Source organism: Danio rerio, chromosome 22, assembly GCF_052040795.2.
Source record: "Danio rerio strain M-AB ecotype USA chromosome 22, GRCz13ab, whole genome shotgun sequence".
NCBI lineage: Eukaryota > Metazoa > Chordata > Actinopteri > Cypriniformes > Danionidae > Danio > Danio rerio.
In genome coordinates this window covers 157,018-175,000 of record NC_141042.1, presented here as the reverse complement: position 1 = coordinate 175,000, position 17,983 = coordinate 157,018, and the positions used below count along the sequence as shown (strand labels likewise).

At 48.4% G+C, this 17,983-nt stretch overlaps 4 protein-coding genes across 6 annotated transcripts in view; 2 read left to right on the top strand and 2 right to left on the bottom strand.

Annotated features, from left to right (window-relative positions):
- The window catches only part of tmem43 (transmembrane protein 43), a gene marked incomplete at its 5' end in the record, with an annotated part of 6,075 nt that extends 2,878 nt beyond the window's left edge, over window positions 1–3,197 (top strand). For both annotated transcript variants that reach the window (NM_001440855.1, NM_213238.1), the window contains 2 exon segments: window positions 2,509–2,626; window positions 2,723–3,197. In NM_001440855.1, coding sequence (NP_001427784.1) covers window positions 2,509–2,626; window positions 2,723–2,928 — 324 coding nt within the window. In that variant the 3' untranslated portion in view covers window positions 2,929–3,197.
- A 149-nt stretch (window positions 3,198–3,346) lies between these two features.
- zgc:153713 lies at window positions 3,347–9,104 on the bottom strand. 2 transcript variants are annotated; one of them, NM_001045350.1, is given in 5 exon segments: window positions 3,347–3,691; window positions 4,331–4,461; window positions 5,894–6,014; window positions 7,476–7,644; window positions 9,030–9,104. In NM_001045350.1, coding segments are annotated over 4 exon segments (582 nt in total). In that variant the 5' UTR covers window positions 7,632–7,644; window positions 9,030–9,104; the 3' UTR covers window positions 3,347–3,517.
- A 124-nt stretch (window positions 9,105–9,228) lies between these two features.
- Window positions 9,229–10,326, bottom strand: ora1 (olfactory receptor class A related 1). Its single transcript, NM_001130668.1, is given in 1 exon segment — window positions 9,229–10,326. A coding segment is annotated over 1 exon segment (951 nt). The 5' UTR covers window positions 10,228–10,326; the 3' UTR covers window positions 9,229–9,276.
- Window positions 10,327–12,489: 2,163 nt separating this feature from the next.
- Window positions 12,490–13,401, top strand: ora2 (olfactory receptor class A related 2). Its single transcript, NM_001098395.1, is given in 1 exon segment — window positions 12,490–13,401. A coding segment is annotated over 1 exon segment (912 nt).
- The last annotated feature ends 4,582 nt before the right edge of the window (window positions 13,402–17,983 follow it).

Below are 17,983 nucleotides of genomic sequence, written 5' to 3'. Positions count from 1 at the left end.
CGATGCATCCCACTGAGACGAGCGGACGCCGTGATTTGTGCAAATGATGCGGTGCGCGTGTATCAGGCGGTGCGAATGTCACAGTGCGAACGATAGGAGAGGTGCGAATGATGCGGTGTGATTGGCGCGGATGAGGCGGTGTGGATGAGGAGGTGTGGATGAGGAGGTGTGGATGAGGCGGTGTGGATGAGGAGGTGTGGATGAGGAGGTGTGGATGAGGAGGTGTGGATGAGGAGGTGTGGATGAGGCGGTGTTGATGAGGAGGTGTGGATGAGGAGGTGTGGATGAGGAGGTGTGGATGAGGACGTGTGGATGAGGAGGTGTGGATGAGGCGGTGTGGATGAGGACATGTGGATGAGGCGGTGTGGATGAGGAGGTGTTGATGAGGAGGTGTGGATGAGGAGGTGTGGATGAGGAGGTGTGGATGAGGAGGTGTGGATGAGGAGGTGTGGATGAGGACGTGTGGATGAGGAGGTGTGGATGAGGCGGTGTTGATGAGGAGGTGTGGATGAGGAGGTGTGGATGAGGAGGTGTGGATGAGGACGTGTGGATGAGGACGTGTGGATGAGGAGGTGTGGATGAGGACGTGTGGATGAGGAGGTGTGGATGAGGAGGTGTGGATGAGGCGGTGTTGATGAGGCGGTGTGGATGAGGAGGTGTGGATGAGGAGGTGTGGATGAGGCGGTGTGGATGAGGAGGTGTGGATGAGGACATGTGGATGAGGCGGTGTGGATGAGGAGGTGTTGATGAGGACATGTGGATGAGGAGGTGTTGATGAGGACGTGTGGATGAGGCGGTGTGGATGAGGCGGTGTGAATGAGGCGGTGTGGATGATGTGATTGGTGTGGATGAGGAGGTGTGGATGAGGAGGTGTGGATGAGGCGGTGTGGATGAGGAGGTGTTGATGAGGAGGTGTTGATGAGGAGGTGTGGATGAGGAGGTGTTGATGAGGAGGTGTGGATGAGGAGGTGTTGATGAGGAGGTGTGGATGAGGAGGTGTGGATGAGGACGTGTGGATGAGGAGGTGTGGATGAGGCGGTGTGGATGAGGAGGTGTGGATGAGGAGGTGTGGATGAGGAGGTGTGGATGAGGACGTGTGGATGAGGAGGTGTGGATGAGGAGGTGTGGATGAGGAGGTGTTGATGAGGAGGTGTGGATGAGGAGGTGTGGATGAGGACGTGTGGATGAGGAGGTGTGGATGAGGCGGTGTGGATGAGGAGGTGTGGATGAGGAGGTGTGGATGAGGCGGTGTGAATGAGGCGGTGTGGATGAGGAGGTGTTGATGAGGACATGTGGATGAGGCGGTGTGGATGAGGAGGTGTTGATGAGGACATGTGGATGAGGAGGTGTGGATGAGGCGGTGTGGATGAGGCGGTGTGGATGAGGCGGTGTGGATGATGTGATTGGTGTGGATGAGGAGGTGTGGATGAGGACGTGTGGATGAGGACGTGTGGATGAGGCGGTGTGGATGAGGAGGTGTTGATGAGGAGGTGTTGATGAGGAGGTGTTGATGAGGAGGTGTGGATGAGGAGGTGTGGATGAGGAGGTGTTGATGAGGAGGTGTGGATGAGGAGGTGTTGATGAGGTGTTGATGAGGAGGTGTGGATGAGGCGGTGTGGATGAGGCGGTGTGGATGAGGCGGTGTTGATGAGGCGGTGTGGATGAGGCGGTGTGGATGAGGAGGTGTGGATGAGGAGGTGTGGATAAGGAGGTGTTGATGAGGAGGTGTGGATGAGGCGGTGTGGATGAGGAGGTGTGGATGAGGAGGTGTGGATGAGGCGGTGTGGATGAGGAGGTGTGGATGAGGAGGTGTGGATGAGGCGGTGTGGATGAGGAGGTGTGGATGAGGAGGTGTGGATAAGGAGGTGTGGATGAGGAGGTGTGGATGAGGCGGTGTGGATGAGGAGGTGTGGATGAGGAGGTGTGGATGAGGAGGTGTGGATGAGGAGGTGTGGATAAGGAGGTGTGGATGAGGAGGTGTGGATGATGTGATTGGTGTGGATGAGGAGGTGTGGATGAGGAGGTGTGGATGATGTGATTGGTGTGGATGAGGAGGTGTGGATGAGGAGGTGTGGATGATGTGATTGGTGTGGATGAGGAGGTGTGGATGAGGAGGTGTGGATGAGGAGGTGTGAGTTGAGCATTTTGTGTGTTGGAGTTGAAATATGGGAACTTCAGCGCACATTGGTGATCGGTAACCAGCTGGTGTCCCGGGGAAAATCCTCCTGCTGACACCGACATCAGTAGATCAAACTGAGAGGAGTCGATGAGCTCAGAGCGGCTGCACCTCTGAAAGATCTAGTGGACTCAGACACGGCGCTGAACAAACCGACGCCGTCCAGCAGCCTTATAAACACACCAGCACAGCGACTCTCTCAATAACAGCCATGCCAGAGTGACCGCGCAGACAGAAGATGTGCACCCGCCCCGACTGCCAACGAGAGCTCATGAAGGGGTCACGAGCCGCCGCTGATCAGTGTGTGTGTGTGTGTGTGTGTGTTTCTGCAGGAGCTGTTTGCTAAAGAACATCAGCTGAACTCCATGAAGACCTGGGCACTGCGGCTCGCCGGCTGCACACTCATGTTCCTGTCCATCAGCCTGAGCACACGCGTCATACACACACTGGGTAACACACACACACACACACACACACACACACACACACACACACACAGTATGTTGTTAGCATATCTCTGATGTCCTTCTCTGTGTGTGTGTGCAGTGGAGCGTGTGCCTCTGCTGGGTGGTCTTCTGTCGGTGGGTCTTCAGCTCTTCTGTCTCTGCTCCTCCGTCTCTCTGTCTCTGCTCACCATCGCCGCCGGCTGGATCTACTATCGCCCCCTGCTGGCCCTGTGTGTAGCGGCTGCTGCGCTAGTGCTGCCGCTAGCCCTGGCACACGCTAGAGCGCCCGCCAAGAAGAGGCAGTGACCCGACACACACACACACACACACAGGCGCACACTCCAGTGACACGCAAGTACATGTGTGTGTGACCTACTGCAGAAACAAAGGGTTGACCTCATGTATGACAGCGACACACACACACACACCCATACAAACACACACACACATACAAACACACACACACACACACCACTGTTACACCACACACAGACGTCAGCTGAGCGAGGCGCGTGATTGGCTGCAGCACACACTGTGTTGAGTGAGAATCTTCAATAAAGCTCGTCCTGCAGCTCGCCGTGTCTCTGTGTGTGTCTGAGCGCTCAGACGGGGGGACGCCACTGTCACATGAGGAATTTATTAATCATGGAGCTCACACAGACGGAGATACTGTAATGACGGAGCGTTCAGCCGTGACACACACACACACACACACACACGCGAGTGTCTTATCAAGGTTTTAATACGCAATGATAGTAAACGGGTGTCCTGTGCGGGACAGAGGAGCGCCTCAGGGTGCTGCAGAGTCTGGTCCTGATGGGCTCTTTGCATATTTGATTTGCAGACAGTCTGAGACGAACACAAGCGGTAAACACTGACAGGAAGTCGATCTCCGTCACACCAGCAGGCATTTGCTGCTCTTCTTGCCCTTGCGCGCCTGCAGCGCCGCCCTGGTGGCCATCTCGAACACCTCCCGCACGCCGTCCTTGGATTTGGCAGAGCACTCCATGTAGCCGAAGGCACAGATGCGGTTGGCCATGTCCCGGCCCTCCTCCGGCTTCACCGGCTCCTGCAGGCGGGAGAGAAAACACACGTATTTAATTTAAAAGGGGGAACGAACTCTAGTGCGATTCAATCCAACTAAACAAGGCAGGTGTGAAAGCAGCCTAAAATAAAAGTGAACCCATCAAGCCAAATCCCCATCACATGTACCACACCAGCGCAGGCGTGTGGAGCTCATCCCCGGATGATGATGATGTCAGAATCTAGCGCTATTCTGGAATGGGTGTGTGAACGGTCTTTTCAGAACGTCCTCGCCTGTGTGAACAGCGCTTTTCTGAAGTTATGATGCAGTTGCTCCAGTAATGTGCCGCTACCCCTGTGTGACGGGCTAATCTATATCTGCTCTTAGCAGTGCTCAGCAGGGCTTCACTTGCTCCTGGATTTACCCTCACTAGTTGTCTGGTACTGTCTTTAAGCACAATTCCCACACACACTCCAATCTCAGACCACCTCCGTACACATAAATCAGCTTCCTGTTCTGACCTCAGGCCAAGAGCTGAGACAGCACCAATCAGAGGCCTCCTCACATCATCCGGTACTGTAGACGTCTTGCAGAGTATTTACAGTGTTTTAACCTACACAACACAACTACAGCATGATACAACACACGAGAACATGTCAGACACACACACACACACACACACACCTGCTTCATCTTGAAGAGCTCGCGTCGCGTGTGCTCGTCATTCCGCAGGTCCTTCTTGTTGCCCACCAGGATTATGGGAACATTTGGGCAGAAATGTTTAACCTCAGGAGTCCATTTCTCTGGAATATTCTCTGCAGGAGACACAAGAAGATGTTCAGCACTCAGTAGTGTACAGCACTCAGTAGTGTACAGCACTCAGTAGTGTACAGCACTCAGTAGTGTTTAGCACTCAGTAGTGTTTAGCACTCAGTAGTGTACAGCACTCAGTAGTGTACAGCACTCAGTAGTGTTCAGCACTCAGTAGTGTTCAGCACTCAGTAGTGTTCAGCACTCAGTAGTGTACAGCACTCAGTAGTGTTCACACTAGGTTATGGTGTATTGTGCTGGAGATCTGTTGTGACTGCAGCACACGCTGACGCTCTCAGCAACAGCTCATCTCCACTAGGTTATGTACTTCACCTCATGCAGTCTGTACACTGAAATAAGGATAAGACATCAGTGTGTTGCTGAAGGCCGTTAGTGTTGGACAGAGAGGAGGGTGTTACTCTGGGGCAGAGGGAAACCGTCACTGATTGAGGGATCCCCATGTTCAGCTCTTCTTTATAAGCGCAGAGAGAGAGCATGCCTGGATAAACAGTGTGAGCTCTCTCTCTCTCTCTCTCTCTCTCTCTCTCTCTCTCTCTCTCTCTCTCTCTCTCTCTCTCTCTCTCTTTCTTTTATCACTGTTGGCATGTGGGCAGTGGGCTGGAATCTGTGCTATATATTATCCAAATACATCAATACTGATCATTCAAGTTATTCCTAAAAGTCAGATTATTGTGTGTGCTGTGGAGAAAAGGTGTTTAATCCAGCTACTGCAGCTATCTGTCTCCACAGTGTGTTAAAGATAATGTGTACAATGCATATTATAGTAAACTGAATAATGTTTTGATGAAGTATTGATTCAGCCATGATCTGCTGATGATTTGAACACAGATGATCTGCTCTGGGGTCAGGTTATAATCCTGGTTTAATAAAGCGGGATTAAAGTCAAAACCCTGACTGCAGTGAGCCCAACTAAACGTCCACGCTTAAACTGCTTCCAGAACAGCAAGTTGAAGATCGTTTGATCAGACTGATCTGAGTTCAGTTTAAATGATGCAGATACCCGCTCGAGCACATTACTGTGGTAAATCCCTGAGGGTCGAGAGTATTGATAATGTTCTGTGCTACAATGATAACGAGAACTGTGAGATGAGGCGCCGCTGTTCACAGCGAGTGAGCTGCGTTTGTGTTTAGAGTTCAAGCATATACTAATTTAAACAATAATAATCATAAAGTACAGTGCGGCTCACAGCCAAGCAAGACAGAGGGCTGACCACACACTGCAGATATTAAAATACAGGCCACTATTCATTTCATGGGTCGCGGATATAACTGAGGACGCGGGTGGTGAGGGAGGTGTTGCAGACGCCGTTATAGGCAGCCGCCTAGGTCACCTCTATGAATGCGCCGGCTCTGCTTAAGAGCGCATAAGCTCCTCCTGAAAACAGTAAGCAGCAAGCCCTGCTGTCCAGCACTCACCCAGACTGTCAGGACTGTCAATGGAGAAACACATCAGGATCACGTCCGTGTCCGGGTACGAGAGCGGCCGCAGCCGGTCATAATCCTCCTGCCCTGCCGTATCCCAGAGCGCCAGCTCCACCTGCAGGACACACACACACACACACACATGCTCAAACACACTACTAATGGGCTCACACACACACACACACACACACACACACACACACACACGCTCAAACACACTACTAATGGGCTCACACACACACACACACACACACACACACACACACACACACACACACACACACAAACACACACATGCTCAAACACACTACTAATGGGCTCACACACACACACACACACACACACACACACACACATGCTCAAACACACTACTGATGGCCTCACTCACACACACACACACACACACACATGCTCAAACACACTACTGATGGCCTCACACACACACACACACACACATATGCTCAAACACACTACTGATGGCCTCACACACACACACACACACACGGCCGGAGTGGGACTCTTTTTCAGCGCTGGAGTTTCAAGCCTCAGACCGGCCCACCTCAGTTCATGACTGACTATATTAAAATAAGGTCATTTCCAATTCAGTTTCTAATTACGTCTAATCACGTCTTATTTTGGGAAAACAGCTGCTTTAGAGCTTTAAATGTTCAACAACCCTTACAGTATTACATGTCTTAACAATAAAAATGTAAATAATAATAATAATAGCATACTCAGACGAGGATCAAACCCGGGTCGGCAGCGTCGTAATCTAACCTGCTGACCACTGGACCACAACAGCTGTACATTGAGAAGTGACTCATCTGAGTTGCATCATCATTAACCTGCAGGCTGGCTACATATAAGAAGAGCAGAGCTGCGGTAAAATAATGGAGAAGACTGCGGTCAAGTAAGTAAATAAATTCATTTAAAAAGTGTAACTGCTGAGAGCAACAGATTCTGGAGCTAGGGACACCGGCCCTCGCGGCCAAAAAACGGACCGGCCCACCGGGAATTCTCCCGGTGCTGCTGATTAGCCAATCCGGGCCTGCACACACACACACACAGGGCTGAACAATAAGCACTGCCTGATGCGCCGGGTCAGTGTGTGAGATGTTCAGGACAGTAGACAGGATGTTTGTTCAGTGGTCTGATCGGGCCGGTGCTCCTGCTCACTACAGTGTAATCTGCCTCTGGCTGACTGTCGGTCGTGTGTGAACACAGTCTTAGCGTTAGCGTTTAGCATCTGTGAATCCTGCACCAAATCCATCAGTTAGTCTCACCTCAATTATAGCGAGAAAGCAAAACGACCCAACGTACTGATGACCCAGGCTTCATCGCTGTGCATTATGGGTGTGTAATGGCCACATATACGGCTGTATGAGGAGAGCGTGATGAGCACAGCGGCATGTGGTCATGTCTCCTGGCTAATGTGTGTTTCCTGAGGAACATGCTGCTGACAGAGAGCTGATCATCTGTTACTGACACACACACACACAGCTCTGAGAGAGAGACACACACACACACACACGCACACTACTATAAGCTGTCTTGCGCAGCTGGTTTGCACACGCACCTGTTTGCTGTCTACTTCGATGTCGGCCACGTAGTTCTCGAAGACGGTGGGCACGTACACCTCCGGGAACTGATCCTTACTGAAGACGATGAGCAGACACGTCTTCCCGCACGCACCGTCCCCCACGATCACCAGCTTCTTGCGGATGGCGGCCATTACTGCGCCAACACTGTCCAGGTGAAGACACAGTCTGATTACAGTGTGTGTGTGTGTGTGTGTGTGTGAATATACCAGAGGAAAACAGTAAGCCTCCACCTGCAGTTATTTTCTGCATATATGACACTCTCAGAAATAAAATAGGCTGGTTCCTTTTCAAAAGGTTCATGTTTGTACTTAAAGGGTCCATCTTGGTACCTCAGAAGTATAGACTAGTAAATAAAAATTTAGGAGGAACACTTTTGTAGATTGTAGGTGCTCATATGTACCCCTGAGGTATTAATATGGACCTTTTCAGTACAGACGTGTATCTTTTGAAAAGGAACCAGCGCAGGGACAGCTCACGCACCTTTATTCCTGAGTGTGTGCGCAAGTTTTCAGTAAAAAAAAACATTAACATGTGACATTTACTTCTAATAAACACACTGTCATAAATAGCTTTTTACCAGAAAATTACAATATAAAAAGATCAAAAGATTTCATTAGATGAGATAAAAAAAACAGAAGTCTAACCATGAATATTGCGCTGTCTAAACAGTGTCTGAGTGTTTATTCTGAGAACTACTGATGACATTTCTGCCTTATTTACAATGAAATGTTGACGTTTACAGCAGGAAATGACCTCAGACCTGCTCATGTCTTGGTCATTTTCAATAGCAGCGACTGAACTGCAGAAGAGCGCAGACATCAGAGTGTGCTGCTGGAAACTCTACTCACATGAACACGCGTGTGTTAACCTGACTAATGTGAGATGGCACAGAGTGACGATGTGTATTATCTGTAATTTGGGATAAATGTTATCAGAGCTTCTTGGAATCAAACAGGGAACATGTCTTCAACAATTAACATGAATTTATGACATTATACTATAAAGAACCTTCCAGATGACGAATAAATGGAAATACTGGACACAGAAAAGCTTCAATAATTAAACAGAATTCATCTTCATGACCTAAAATATCACCTTCAACATCATCATCAATAATGCACACAATTAAAAAGCCTGACTATAGTGTATTAATCATGATGATGGTCCAGAATGAGCGTGTGCTGTGCTAGTGAGAGTGTTTATATCAGATTCTCCTGTTTACAGCAGCAGAGGGTGAACTACACCAACACCACCGCGATCTCATCAGCATCTGCTGCTCTGAACAGCGGAGTTTAGTGCCATTATCATTATTATCATCCTTATAATCATCCTAATTATTATTATTATAGCCGAAGCTAACAGGCTAATGACACAAGCGGAAGTGAGCGACTCTCTTCAGTGAAGACAGTAATCCGCCAAACGCGACGAGCCCGACTGACCGTGTAACGAATTTTACAGGAGTAACCGGCACTCTTTCATCAGTTTAACAGCTCAATCACGCGGGAATGCAGAGCTAAACTGGATCTCACCGTCTGCTACACTGGGCTCCGGTTTTCCGGGTCGGGTCGGGGTGCGCGCGCCTGAAGCCAGACACAACCGGCTAAGATGGCGACCAAATAACTACCCGTCAAAATAAGAGTCCTCAATAGACGCGTCAAAACAAGAGTCCATCAGTGCGTTTATTAACAGCCTTTATGAAACACATTCACACACAGACACAACTATAGCAGTGCCGTCCACATCTGCATCACTACACAAATAACATCAGCTCTGCGCTCAGTTCTTGCCGCTGGAGTTCTTGCCGTCCTCCGCTTGCCGCTCCTGCTCTGAGGTCGCGCACACCATCCTCGCTTTCAGCTTCCTGTTGGAGGAGATGATGAGGAACGGGCTGAGAGAGGCGTAGCACGAGGAGAAAAACACCCTCATGTCGGCCACCACCGGCGGCACCTGAGCCACTGTCAGCATGTAGATCCAGATCACGTTATCGATGCCGAAAAACACGGAGTACAGAATTACCAGCATCAGCACCGTCCTGGCGGCCCGTGTCTCCATGGTGGACCCCTGAGAACGGCGGACAGCCCGCACCTGCCTGCGATGCCGGTGGAGCAGCAGCAGGATGAAGCCGCTGGAGGCCAGCATCGCCCCCACAAAGGCAAAGTCCCGCACCGACACGGCCACCCCGTTCAGCACGTACGACAGGTTATCATGGAAGTCCACATGGCAGAAGCCCAGGTTGAGCGTGAATGGTGGGACGGTGCCGTTGCGAGGGGCCACTGAGAAGAATGGGGCAGCTATGCAGACGGCCATATTGATGAACCACAGTGCTGCAAATGTAGGCGCGAGCAGCTGTGGGAGCCGGGCCTTCACCCCGGATAGCAGCGGTCCTGCCGCGGGCGCCACCGTCACTGCCTGGAACACGCTCAGCATGCAGGTGATGCAGACGGACAGCGCTCGGGCGATACGGTACGTGTAGATCACCACCTTACAGCCCGTGTCGTCCAGCAGGTTCCTCATGCCAAACACAGTCATAGTCTGCGGGACACCGCGAGTCAGCAGCAGCAGCAGGTCCACCAGCGCCAGGTGGCACAGGATGGCATCCACAGGCTGCAGTCGCGCCTCCGCCAGACGGATGTGGGCATACGCCAGCAGAACCAGTGCGTTGGCCAGTATCCCCAGACCAGCCTGCAGCAGGAAGGAGACGCCTTTGATGGTGACACACAGGTCCATAGAGGTCCAGACCACACGACAGTACAGACGACACAACAGTGCAAACTTTCTGAAGAGTCTTCAAGGCTTTCTGAAGTCCATCTCCCACACCGCTGGAATATAAAGCCTCTACTGCCCCGTGGGAGCCGCCACGAACCTGAAAACCCACAGAAAGCTCCCCGAGGAGACAGAGGTGTCCACCTGAGCTGCAGCCTAATTACTGCAGAAGACCAGAGCTGCTCCTGTCAGTGCTGGAGGAACTCACACACACACAACCATAGAAACACCCCCAGCTCATCTACACAGCTCACGCCTATAGGTTTCTCAACTCTAGACCAGCACTGTGCAGAGCTGAAGCCACGTCTTCCTCGCTGTTCACACAGAGTTTATTACCAGCATAGCTCTGAACAGCTCAGCTCACCTGCAAAACTCCCCAAGAGCAACACTACAGCTCATAAACACCTCAACATAAGGGTTTCACCACACCACTGACGGCATTCCTCATGCAGATCACACACATGACACCCACGACACGCTGCGCTAACAAGCACTAGCAGCAGGAGCGCTGCAGAAGGGATTGTACACTGTCCACCTGCTCTTGAACGTGCTAAAGAATGAGGGACAATACTGAACTATGCTGCGGTTTATTGCAAATTTAGAAAAAAACTGGCAGTAACAGTTGATCTCCCTCACTGCGGAGAATATTCGGAAGGGTCTGCAGGGTAGAGAGGGACTGTGGACATCGTGCTACAGTAGTTGTGGAGTCATCAGGATTCTGATCTCACCTGCTTTGACTAATAATTTGTACTATTGCTGTAACGGTGGAGTTTCGGAGAGAATGACAGGTGAAGCTTTACTTGCATGCAGTTTACATGTTCAAGAAAACAGTGTCTGAGTGCAGGAGCAGGCGAGGGGCTGGAGTAGCTGAAAGACTGAGATGTTGTGGTAGGATCAGGTCAGGGAGGTCAGTAAAGACTGTAACTCTAAAACCTAACTTTAGTCAGTTTGTCAGTCAATATCTATAGTTACTGAAAGATTCATTTATTGCTGTTTTTGCTTTTATTTTGACGCACAAGGCATGATGAGAGTAAGTCAGGTTGGAGAGCGAGGGAAAGGGGATCGGGAAAGTCAGGACTGGATGTCAGAACACTGAAGAGATGTTCACTCTGCCCAGCGGTCTGCATTCAGCACTGATGTTCGTTCTGCTTCTCCAGTACTTGTGCTTTGATTTCAGCACGCTCAGATATTTGTGCTGGAAAAGCAAGTGACTGAAGAGGAGCATGGTGTCCCGCACTGATGATGAAAACACTGAGTCTTGTCGTGTCCGTCTTCTGGTTTCTGTTCAGGTTTGTTTGTTTCTCATCAGTGTTAATGTTTAATTCCCACAAGTGCTTAATGGGGGTTAATCTGTTTCCACTCTGAAACGCTATGGTTGTGAACATGTCCCGTGTGTGTGTGTGTGTGTGTGAGGTAATTAGAGAGCAGTAATGAATTCTCCGTAATGAGCCAGTCTGGGATGTGTGGAGGCAGGTCTGGGCTCGTCTGTTTTCTCCAGTAATGAGCTTCTTCTGTTTGTGCTTCAGTCTGTAGGGAACTGACCGCTGTCCACAGCTCAGAACATCTCCCTCCACACAGAAGAACTCTGCCGCTTTATTTATTCAGCAGAGGCTTTAGCCAGAATGATGAACAAAACACAAACGAGAGTGAAAGAAGAGCAGAGAGGAGGCAGGAGTCCAGTGCTCACAGAGACAAGCTGCATTATACTCATCCACACTGTATCACACATGTTATTATAGGATCGTCCATACAGAGAAGGCATGTCAGTTTTATGTGTTACACTATGCAGATGAAAGTGCATGATGACACACACACACACACACACACACACACACACACACACACACACACACACACACACACACCTCTACAGTGGAAATGCAGTGTGCGCCATGTGATAGCATCTTTATTCCTACAGTAGTAGACTGTGTCTAACCAGCTTAACATATGAAATGAAGAGAATAAAGACAGTCATTTTCCAGTAGTGGACACTCCAGCAGGTCAGGCTGTTAAATCAGTACTGCTCCAGTTCTGTGAGTTCAGACCAGTGAGGTGCAGATCTGATCCACTGCTGCCCTGACGAGAGCGACTCTGACAGCATCAGTCATCTGCACATCATTCAGGTAATTGCGCTCAGGTCTGGAGTCAGTGGACCGTCCCAAACGTGGTGTCTCCGTGGCCCTGGCAGGCTATAAACTCAGGCTGGAGGAGGCAGAGGGTTCAGAGATGATTGCGGAGGCTGTGATTCGCGGACTGCTGTTTCTGTCCCTGGTGCTGGTCGGGGTTCCCGGTAACACCGCTGTCATCTGCGGCTTCATCTTGCTGGTGCGCCGCGAGGGCCGCCTCTCGCCTGCTGATGCCATCGTGCTGCACCTGTGCTCTGCCAACCTTGTGGTGGTGTCGGTGCGCTGCCTGCTGGAGGTGCTGGCCACCTTCCGGATCCACAATGTGTTTGACGACGCCGGCTGCCGGGCGGTCATCTTCCTCCACCGCACCGCCAGGTCTCTGTCCATCTGGCTGACCTTCCTGCTGACCGCCCTGCAGTGCCTGAGTGTGGCTCCTCCAGGGTCCCGCCGTGCCGCTGCCCGTGCCCTACTGGCCCGCTCTCTGCCCGCCATCTTCCTGGCACTGTGGCTGATCAACACCTCCATGAGTGTGGCTTCACTGCTGTACTCCATCGGGGCCCGCAATGACTCCCGGCTCCTGCTGAACGCCATCAACGTGGAATTCTGCTTCCTCAGCTTTCCCTCCAGGCTGGCGCGGGATGCTAACGGGGCGGCGCAGGTGGCCAGGGATGTGGTGCCGATGGTGCTGATGGCGGCAGGCAGCCTGGTGCTGTTGGTGTACCTGGTCCGGCAGCGGCGGCGAGTGCAGGGTCTGCGGGGTACGGCAGGGGGGGCAGCAGAGCGGAGGGCTGCGGTCACGGTGGTCACACTGGTCTCGCTATACCTGCTGGTCTTTGGGTTGGACAATGGGCTGTGGGTGTACACGCTCACTGTTTCACATACGCTGAGCTCCGCGCTGATCACTGACCTCCGGCTCTTCTTCACCTCACTGTACACTGCCGTCAGCCCACTCCTGATCCTCGTCTCCAACACACGGCTGCGCTGCGGGAAACAGCCAGAGACCATGCACTGACCCTGCTGCAGCCACACGCACACACACACACACGCACAAGCACACACGCACACGCACTCACACACACACACACACACACACACACACGCACACACACACACACGCACACACACACACACATGCACACACACACGCACACAGATTTCAATGATCAGCCTGGACCAGAAGAGCTGAGTCTGATGGTGAACACACTTCTCTGTGTGCAGTGTGTGTTCATGAAGTGTGAATGCTGGCCTGAGAACGCCCTGGCCTGACTGCAGGTGGCGCTGGAGTCTGGATAACGCATTGTTTAGCACTTAAATTAGATTTTCACTCAGAAGTGTAGGGTGTCCTCCATCTGTCAGGAGAAACCCGACCCACTCACACAGAGACAGAGGCATGAAGACACATAGAAACACACACACACACACACACACACACACACACACACACACTCGTGACGGCTGGAACGCGTCTGGAGCAGCACACGGTGTTGAGATCAGCTTTAAACACTGACACAGAATCCAGCAAACGCTTCCTTCACTCGGCAGCTTCAGCTTCAGCCATTAGTGTGTCTAACCAGCTTCACCAGCGGTAGCGCATCACAGAGATGGAGACGTGTAATCATCACACCAGCTTTTCAAGTAACTAGTGAAGGCTTTACTATTACAAAGATGTTCACTGTTCACTGGCCTGTCTTCTCCCCGTGTTCAGAGGACTCTGCTGTGTTTGCTGTGAGAAACACGACACCAGCCGCTCGACTGTGGACATGTTCCCTCATCACTGTGAATGCTCAGCTTTCTTCATGTGTGCTTTAATATCAGTCCAGGTTTGTTGAACTCATCAACACATTCGTCATAGACTGAAGTGTAAATATATTATAACAAACAAATGAGTAGATCCAGCCCTGCTGACCAAGTAAAGCAAAGGTAGTGTAGAGTTGACCAGAATACTGCTGCTTATGTCATCTCCAATGTTGATTCTGTGCCATTGACTTAACATTGGACCAAACTTCATGACCTCATAACTCTGCACCAGACTGTCAAACAGACTTAATGTTGGGCTCATTTACCTCAGACTACCAATGTCCCAATCACTGATGACCTTTCAACTTACTAGCTACACCCTAGCGACCAATTACGGCACCTTAGCAACTGTCCCATAGACTTCCATTGTAAAAAACTGTCCTTGACTTTACACTGGACATACTAACAACACACCAATCCATACTAGCAACATGCTAATTAATACTATAATCATACAAGCAACATGACAATTCATACTATAATCATGCTAACAACATGCTAGTTTAAACTAGAAACATACTAGTGACATGCTAATTCATACTAGAACCATGCTAACAACATGCTAATTTATGCTAAAACATGCTAACAATAAGCTACTAGAACTATGGTAATTTATGTTAGCAACTGCCTAGCAACCACTCAGAGGTGCACATTCCAAACAGCGACGTAACTCATATCTGAACTATCATAGCAGGATCTTTGGAAAAGAATGATGTAGTGACGAGTGTTTTTCAAAACCCGTAGCTTCTCTGTGGCAAATCCATCGCTTGAACCACGTTAGTTATAATGCAAAACGCCAATAATGACGCTCTAAACGGAGTGGAGGAACTACTTCTGTAGAGAAGAGCCTCGTCATTTATTTGTGCAGATTATACTGTTTTACACGCACACACATTTAAAATAATCCAATACTAGTTTAGGTAAAATCCTGCACTCGCTCTCCATATTACACTGAAATATATGTAAACAGCACATATAGGGGCTGTGTTCCCTTTACTGATTAACTGAGAACGACATGTCCTATTCTAAAACATACAATCATAGAAACAAATAAATAAATAATGAGGCTATTTATTATAAAATGAAATGTAATATTTATTATGCATTAGAAATGAAAACATCCTACTTCAATAATGATAATGATGATGATGATGATGATGATGATGATTGTTGAGTAGGATATTGTTTATTTATTTATTTATTTATTTATTTATTTTTGTTTTGTAAAGTCTACTTTTACAGTTTGACACTTGTAAATCACTGCAGAAATGTTCTATCCAGCAGGCCCATACCAGTACAGATACTTAATAAATCACCCACTATAAATTAAAACATTATCATATGCTGTGTTGTTTCCACAAGCTTTAGAGACGTACATTAACTCCGCTTTTAAATAATAGGTCACCTGTAGCTTTCATCATGAGGCTGTGTTCAAAATGACATCAATGTTTTTAAAGTGCACTGCGAAGGTGGCACAATTGTAAACATGAAGATTGCTAAAACTGAACTGTAGAAATACTCTGAAAGCAAATTACAGCTAAGAGAGACAAGCTTCAGGCTTTATTTTAGTTTTAATATTTCCAACTTTGAATGCTAGAATGTAGTATATGAACAGGGCATAGAGAGGATAACTGCGAATAGAACACAGCCAGGAACTCTGTTTCTAATACAGCTCCAGAGGTGTAGTTGTGAGTGCTCAAGTTTGGGACGCAGTTTGCGAATGTTCGTTAGAGTGACGGATTTGGGAAACGGCAAATCAACAAACTATGCTTGTAACAACGAAACTTGCGACCTTGTTTGGCTAACGATGGTTTTGGGAAATGCACCCCAGAACACCTTTGCAAAAACCTAGCAAAACCTTAGCAACCACTCAGAACACCCTAGCAATGCTTTAGCAACTGCCTAGCAGCACCATAGCAACCACCTAGTAACCAATCAAAACGCCTTAGCAACCACTCAGAACATCTTAGCAAACACCAAGCAACATCTTTGCAACCACCTAGCACCAACTTTCAATGACCGAGCAACCACTCGGAACACCTTAGCAACCACCTAGCAATGCCTTAACAAACGATCAAAACACACTAGCGTTGCCCTACCAACCACTTAGAACATACAAGCAACTGCCCAACAACACCATAGCAACAACTCAGAGCACCATAGCAACCACCTAGCAAAAAACATGCCAATCCATGCTAGAAACCTGCTAACCCATATAGTGATCTGTGCTGTGCTGACTGCTTCACACTTCTTAAACTCCTTCAGTCCTGTAATTTGTAAATCTACTTCAGACGTTCACACTCGGCTTCCTTGTATGGAGCTTTACTGTGCTAGTGTTAGTGAGTAGAGCTCAGAGAAAAGGGCTTCATTTGGGCATCATCATGACTGACAGTGAGCATTGCTCCGCCGTTCTCGTATCTCCACTGATGTTTAAAGTCAGTGTGTGTATGAGCGCATGCTGTTGCTGTAATCTAACACAGATACCAAACTGGGATGTCTCATTTCTGAGCCTATAACTACTGCTAAATGTTACTGTGCTCATGTGCTTTATACACGCGTCATTAATTCAGACGTCTCTGAAGGCCATTATTCATTTTCAACAGGGTTTGGGTTTCACTCAGACCCTCTTAGGGCTCGGCGGCTGAAACTGAACCCAGGTCAGTGATGAAGTGATGAAGTGGCGAAGGCCATGATTAAAACAGCTGTGAGCGAGAGGAGGAGAGTTTGAGCTTCAGCCACGCAGAACTGGAGACGCCGTTCAAATAAACACTTCCTAAAGGGTTCGCTGGGTCTGACTGTGCAGACTGTCTTTTTGATCACAATAAACAATTTGACCTAAACATGAGCAAGCTCAACAATAAAGACATTTTAATGTAGTTAAACGTAAATCTACTAAAAACCAGATAACTGCATTAACACATTAATAAACATAACAATAATAATAAAAAATTGTAATACATTTTTAAATATGCAAAATGTACAGACAAATATTTCATAAATACATTTTCTAAACTTGTGTATTTATAAACATATATGATTATATAATAAAATATACATTAAACAGGCCCATAGCCAGGGGGGCTTCGGGTGGTTCACTGACAAAGGTCCAGAATTTGTCATTGGTTCTGATTTGATCTACATTGACTGCTAAATCTTTGTGGAAATAACCACAATATGACATAAGTGAAGTCAACTTTCACTACTAAAGGACAGTTGTTGAAAAAAAAACATTGTACAAGTAGCCTAACTTTTCTAAATCTTGAACCTTATTCTTGAGAGAAAAAATTGACCAATGAAAAGGTCAGAAGCCCCAAAAGCAGCCTATGATATTACATATAGTGTGTCGGTGCTCTTTGTGTAGAATACACATCAAAATCAGTCCAAGGCACTCATAAATGTGGAAAAAACTATATAAAGCCTTTATTGGCATGGCTGTTCCTTTAAACTGCGGCTACATACAACACAATCTCACGGCAATTCGCAACTTTTTAATTTAGTGGCTAATAAGTATGAATTCGTACGATCTAATTCGTACAATTTAGTACGATTTGCTTATCCCCCAATGACGGTTGGGGTTAGGGGTGAAGCTCTTTTTTACATTAGTTTTTATAAATCTTTAGGAAATATTTTAATACATCAAAAATGGAGGATACATCAAGCTAATCCAGCGAAAAATAGAGCTTTAAATGCCACTTACTGGAGTATTCAAAGATCATAATTAAATAGAAAATGAGGTGAATAACTGCAGAAAAAGTCCACATTTTGAGATAAAAGAACCAACCCTTACACCAGGCTGG

Excerpts from the sequence above, each read along its gene's own strand:
- zgc:153713 (XM_087303239.1), bottom strand. The coding sequence starts at position 7,631 with ATGGCCGCCATCCGCAAGAAGCTGGTGATCGTGGGGGACGGTGCGTGC. Across the intron at positions 6,015-7,475 it reads TCGAAGTAGACAGCAAACAG|GTGGAGCTGGCGCTCTGGGA; the intron begins GTGCGTGTGCAA and ends TGTGTCCTGCAG. Across the intron at positions 3,692-4,330 it reads AGCTCTTCAAGATGAAGCAG|GAGCCGGTGAAGCCGGAGGA; the intron begins GTGTGTGTGTGT and ends TCCCGCCTGCAG.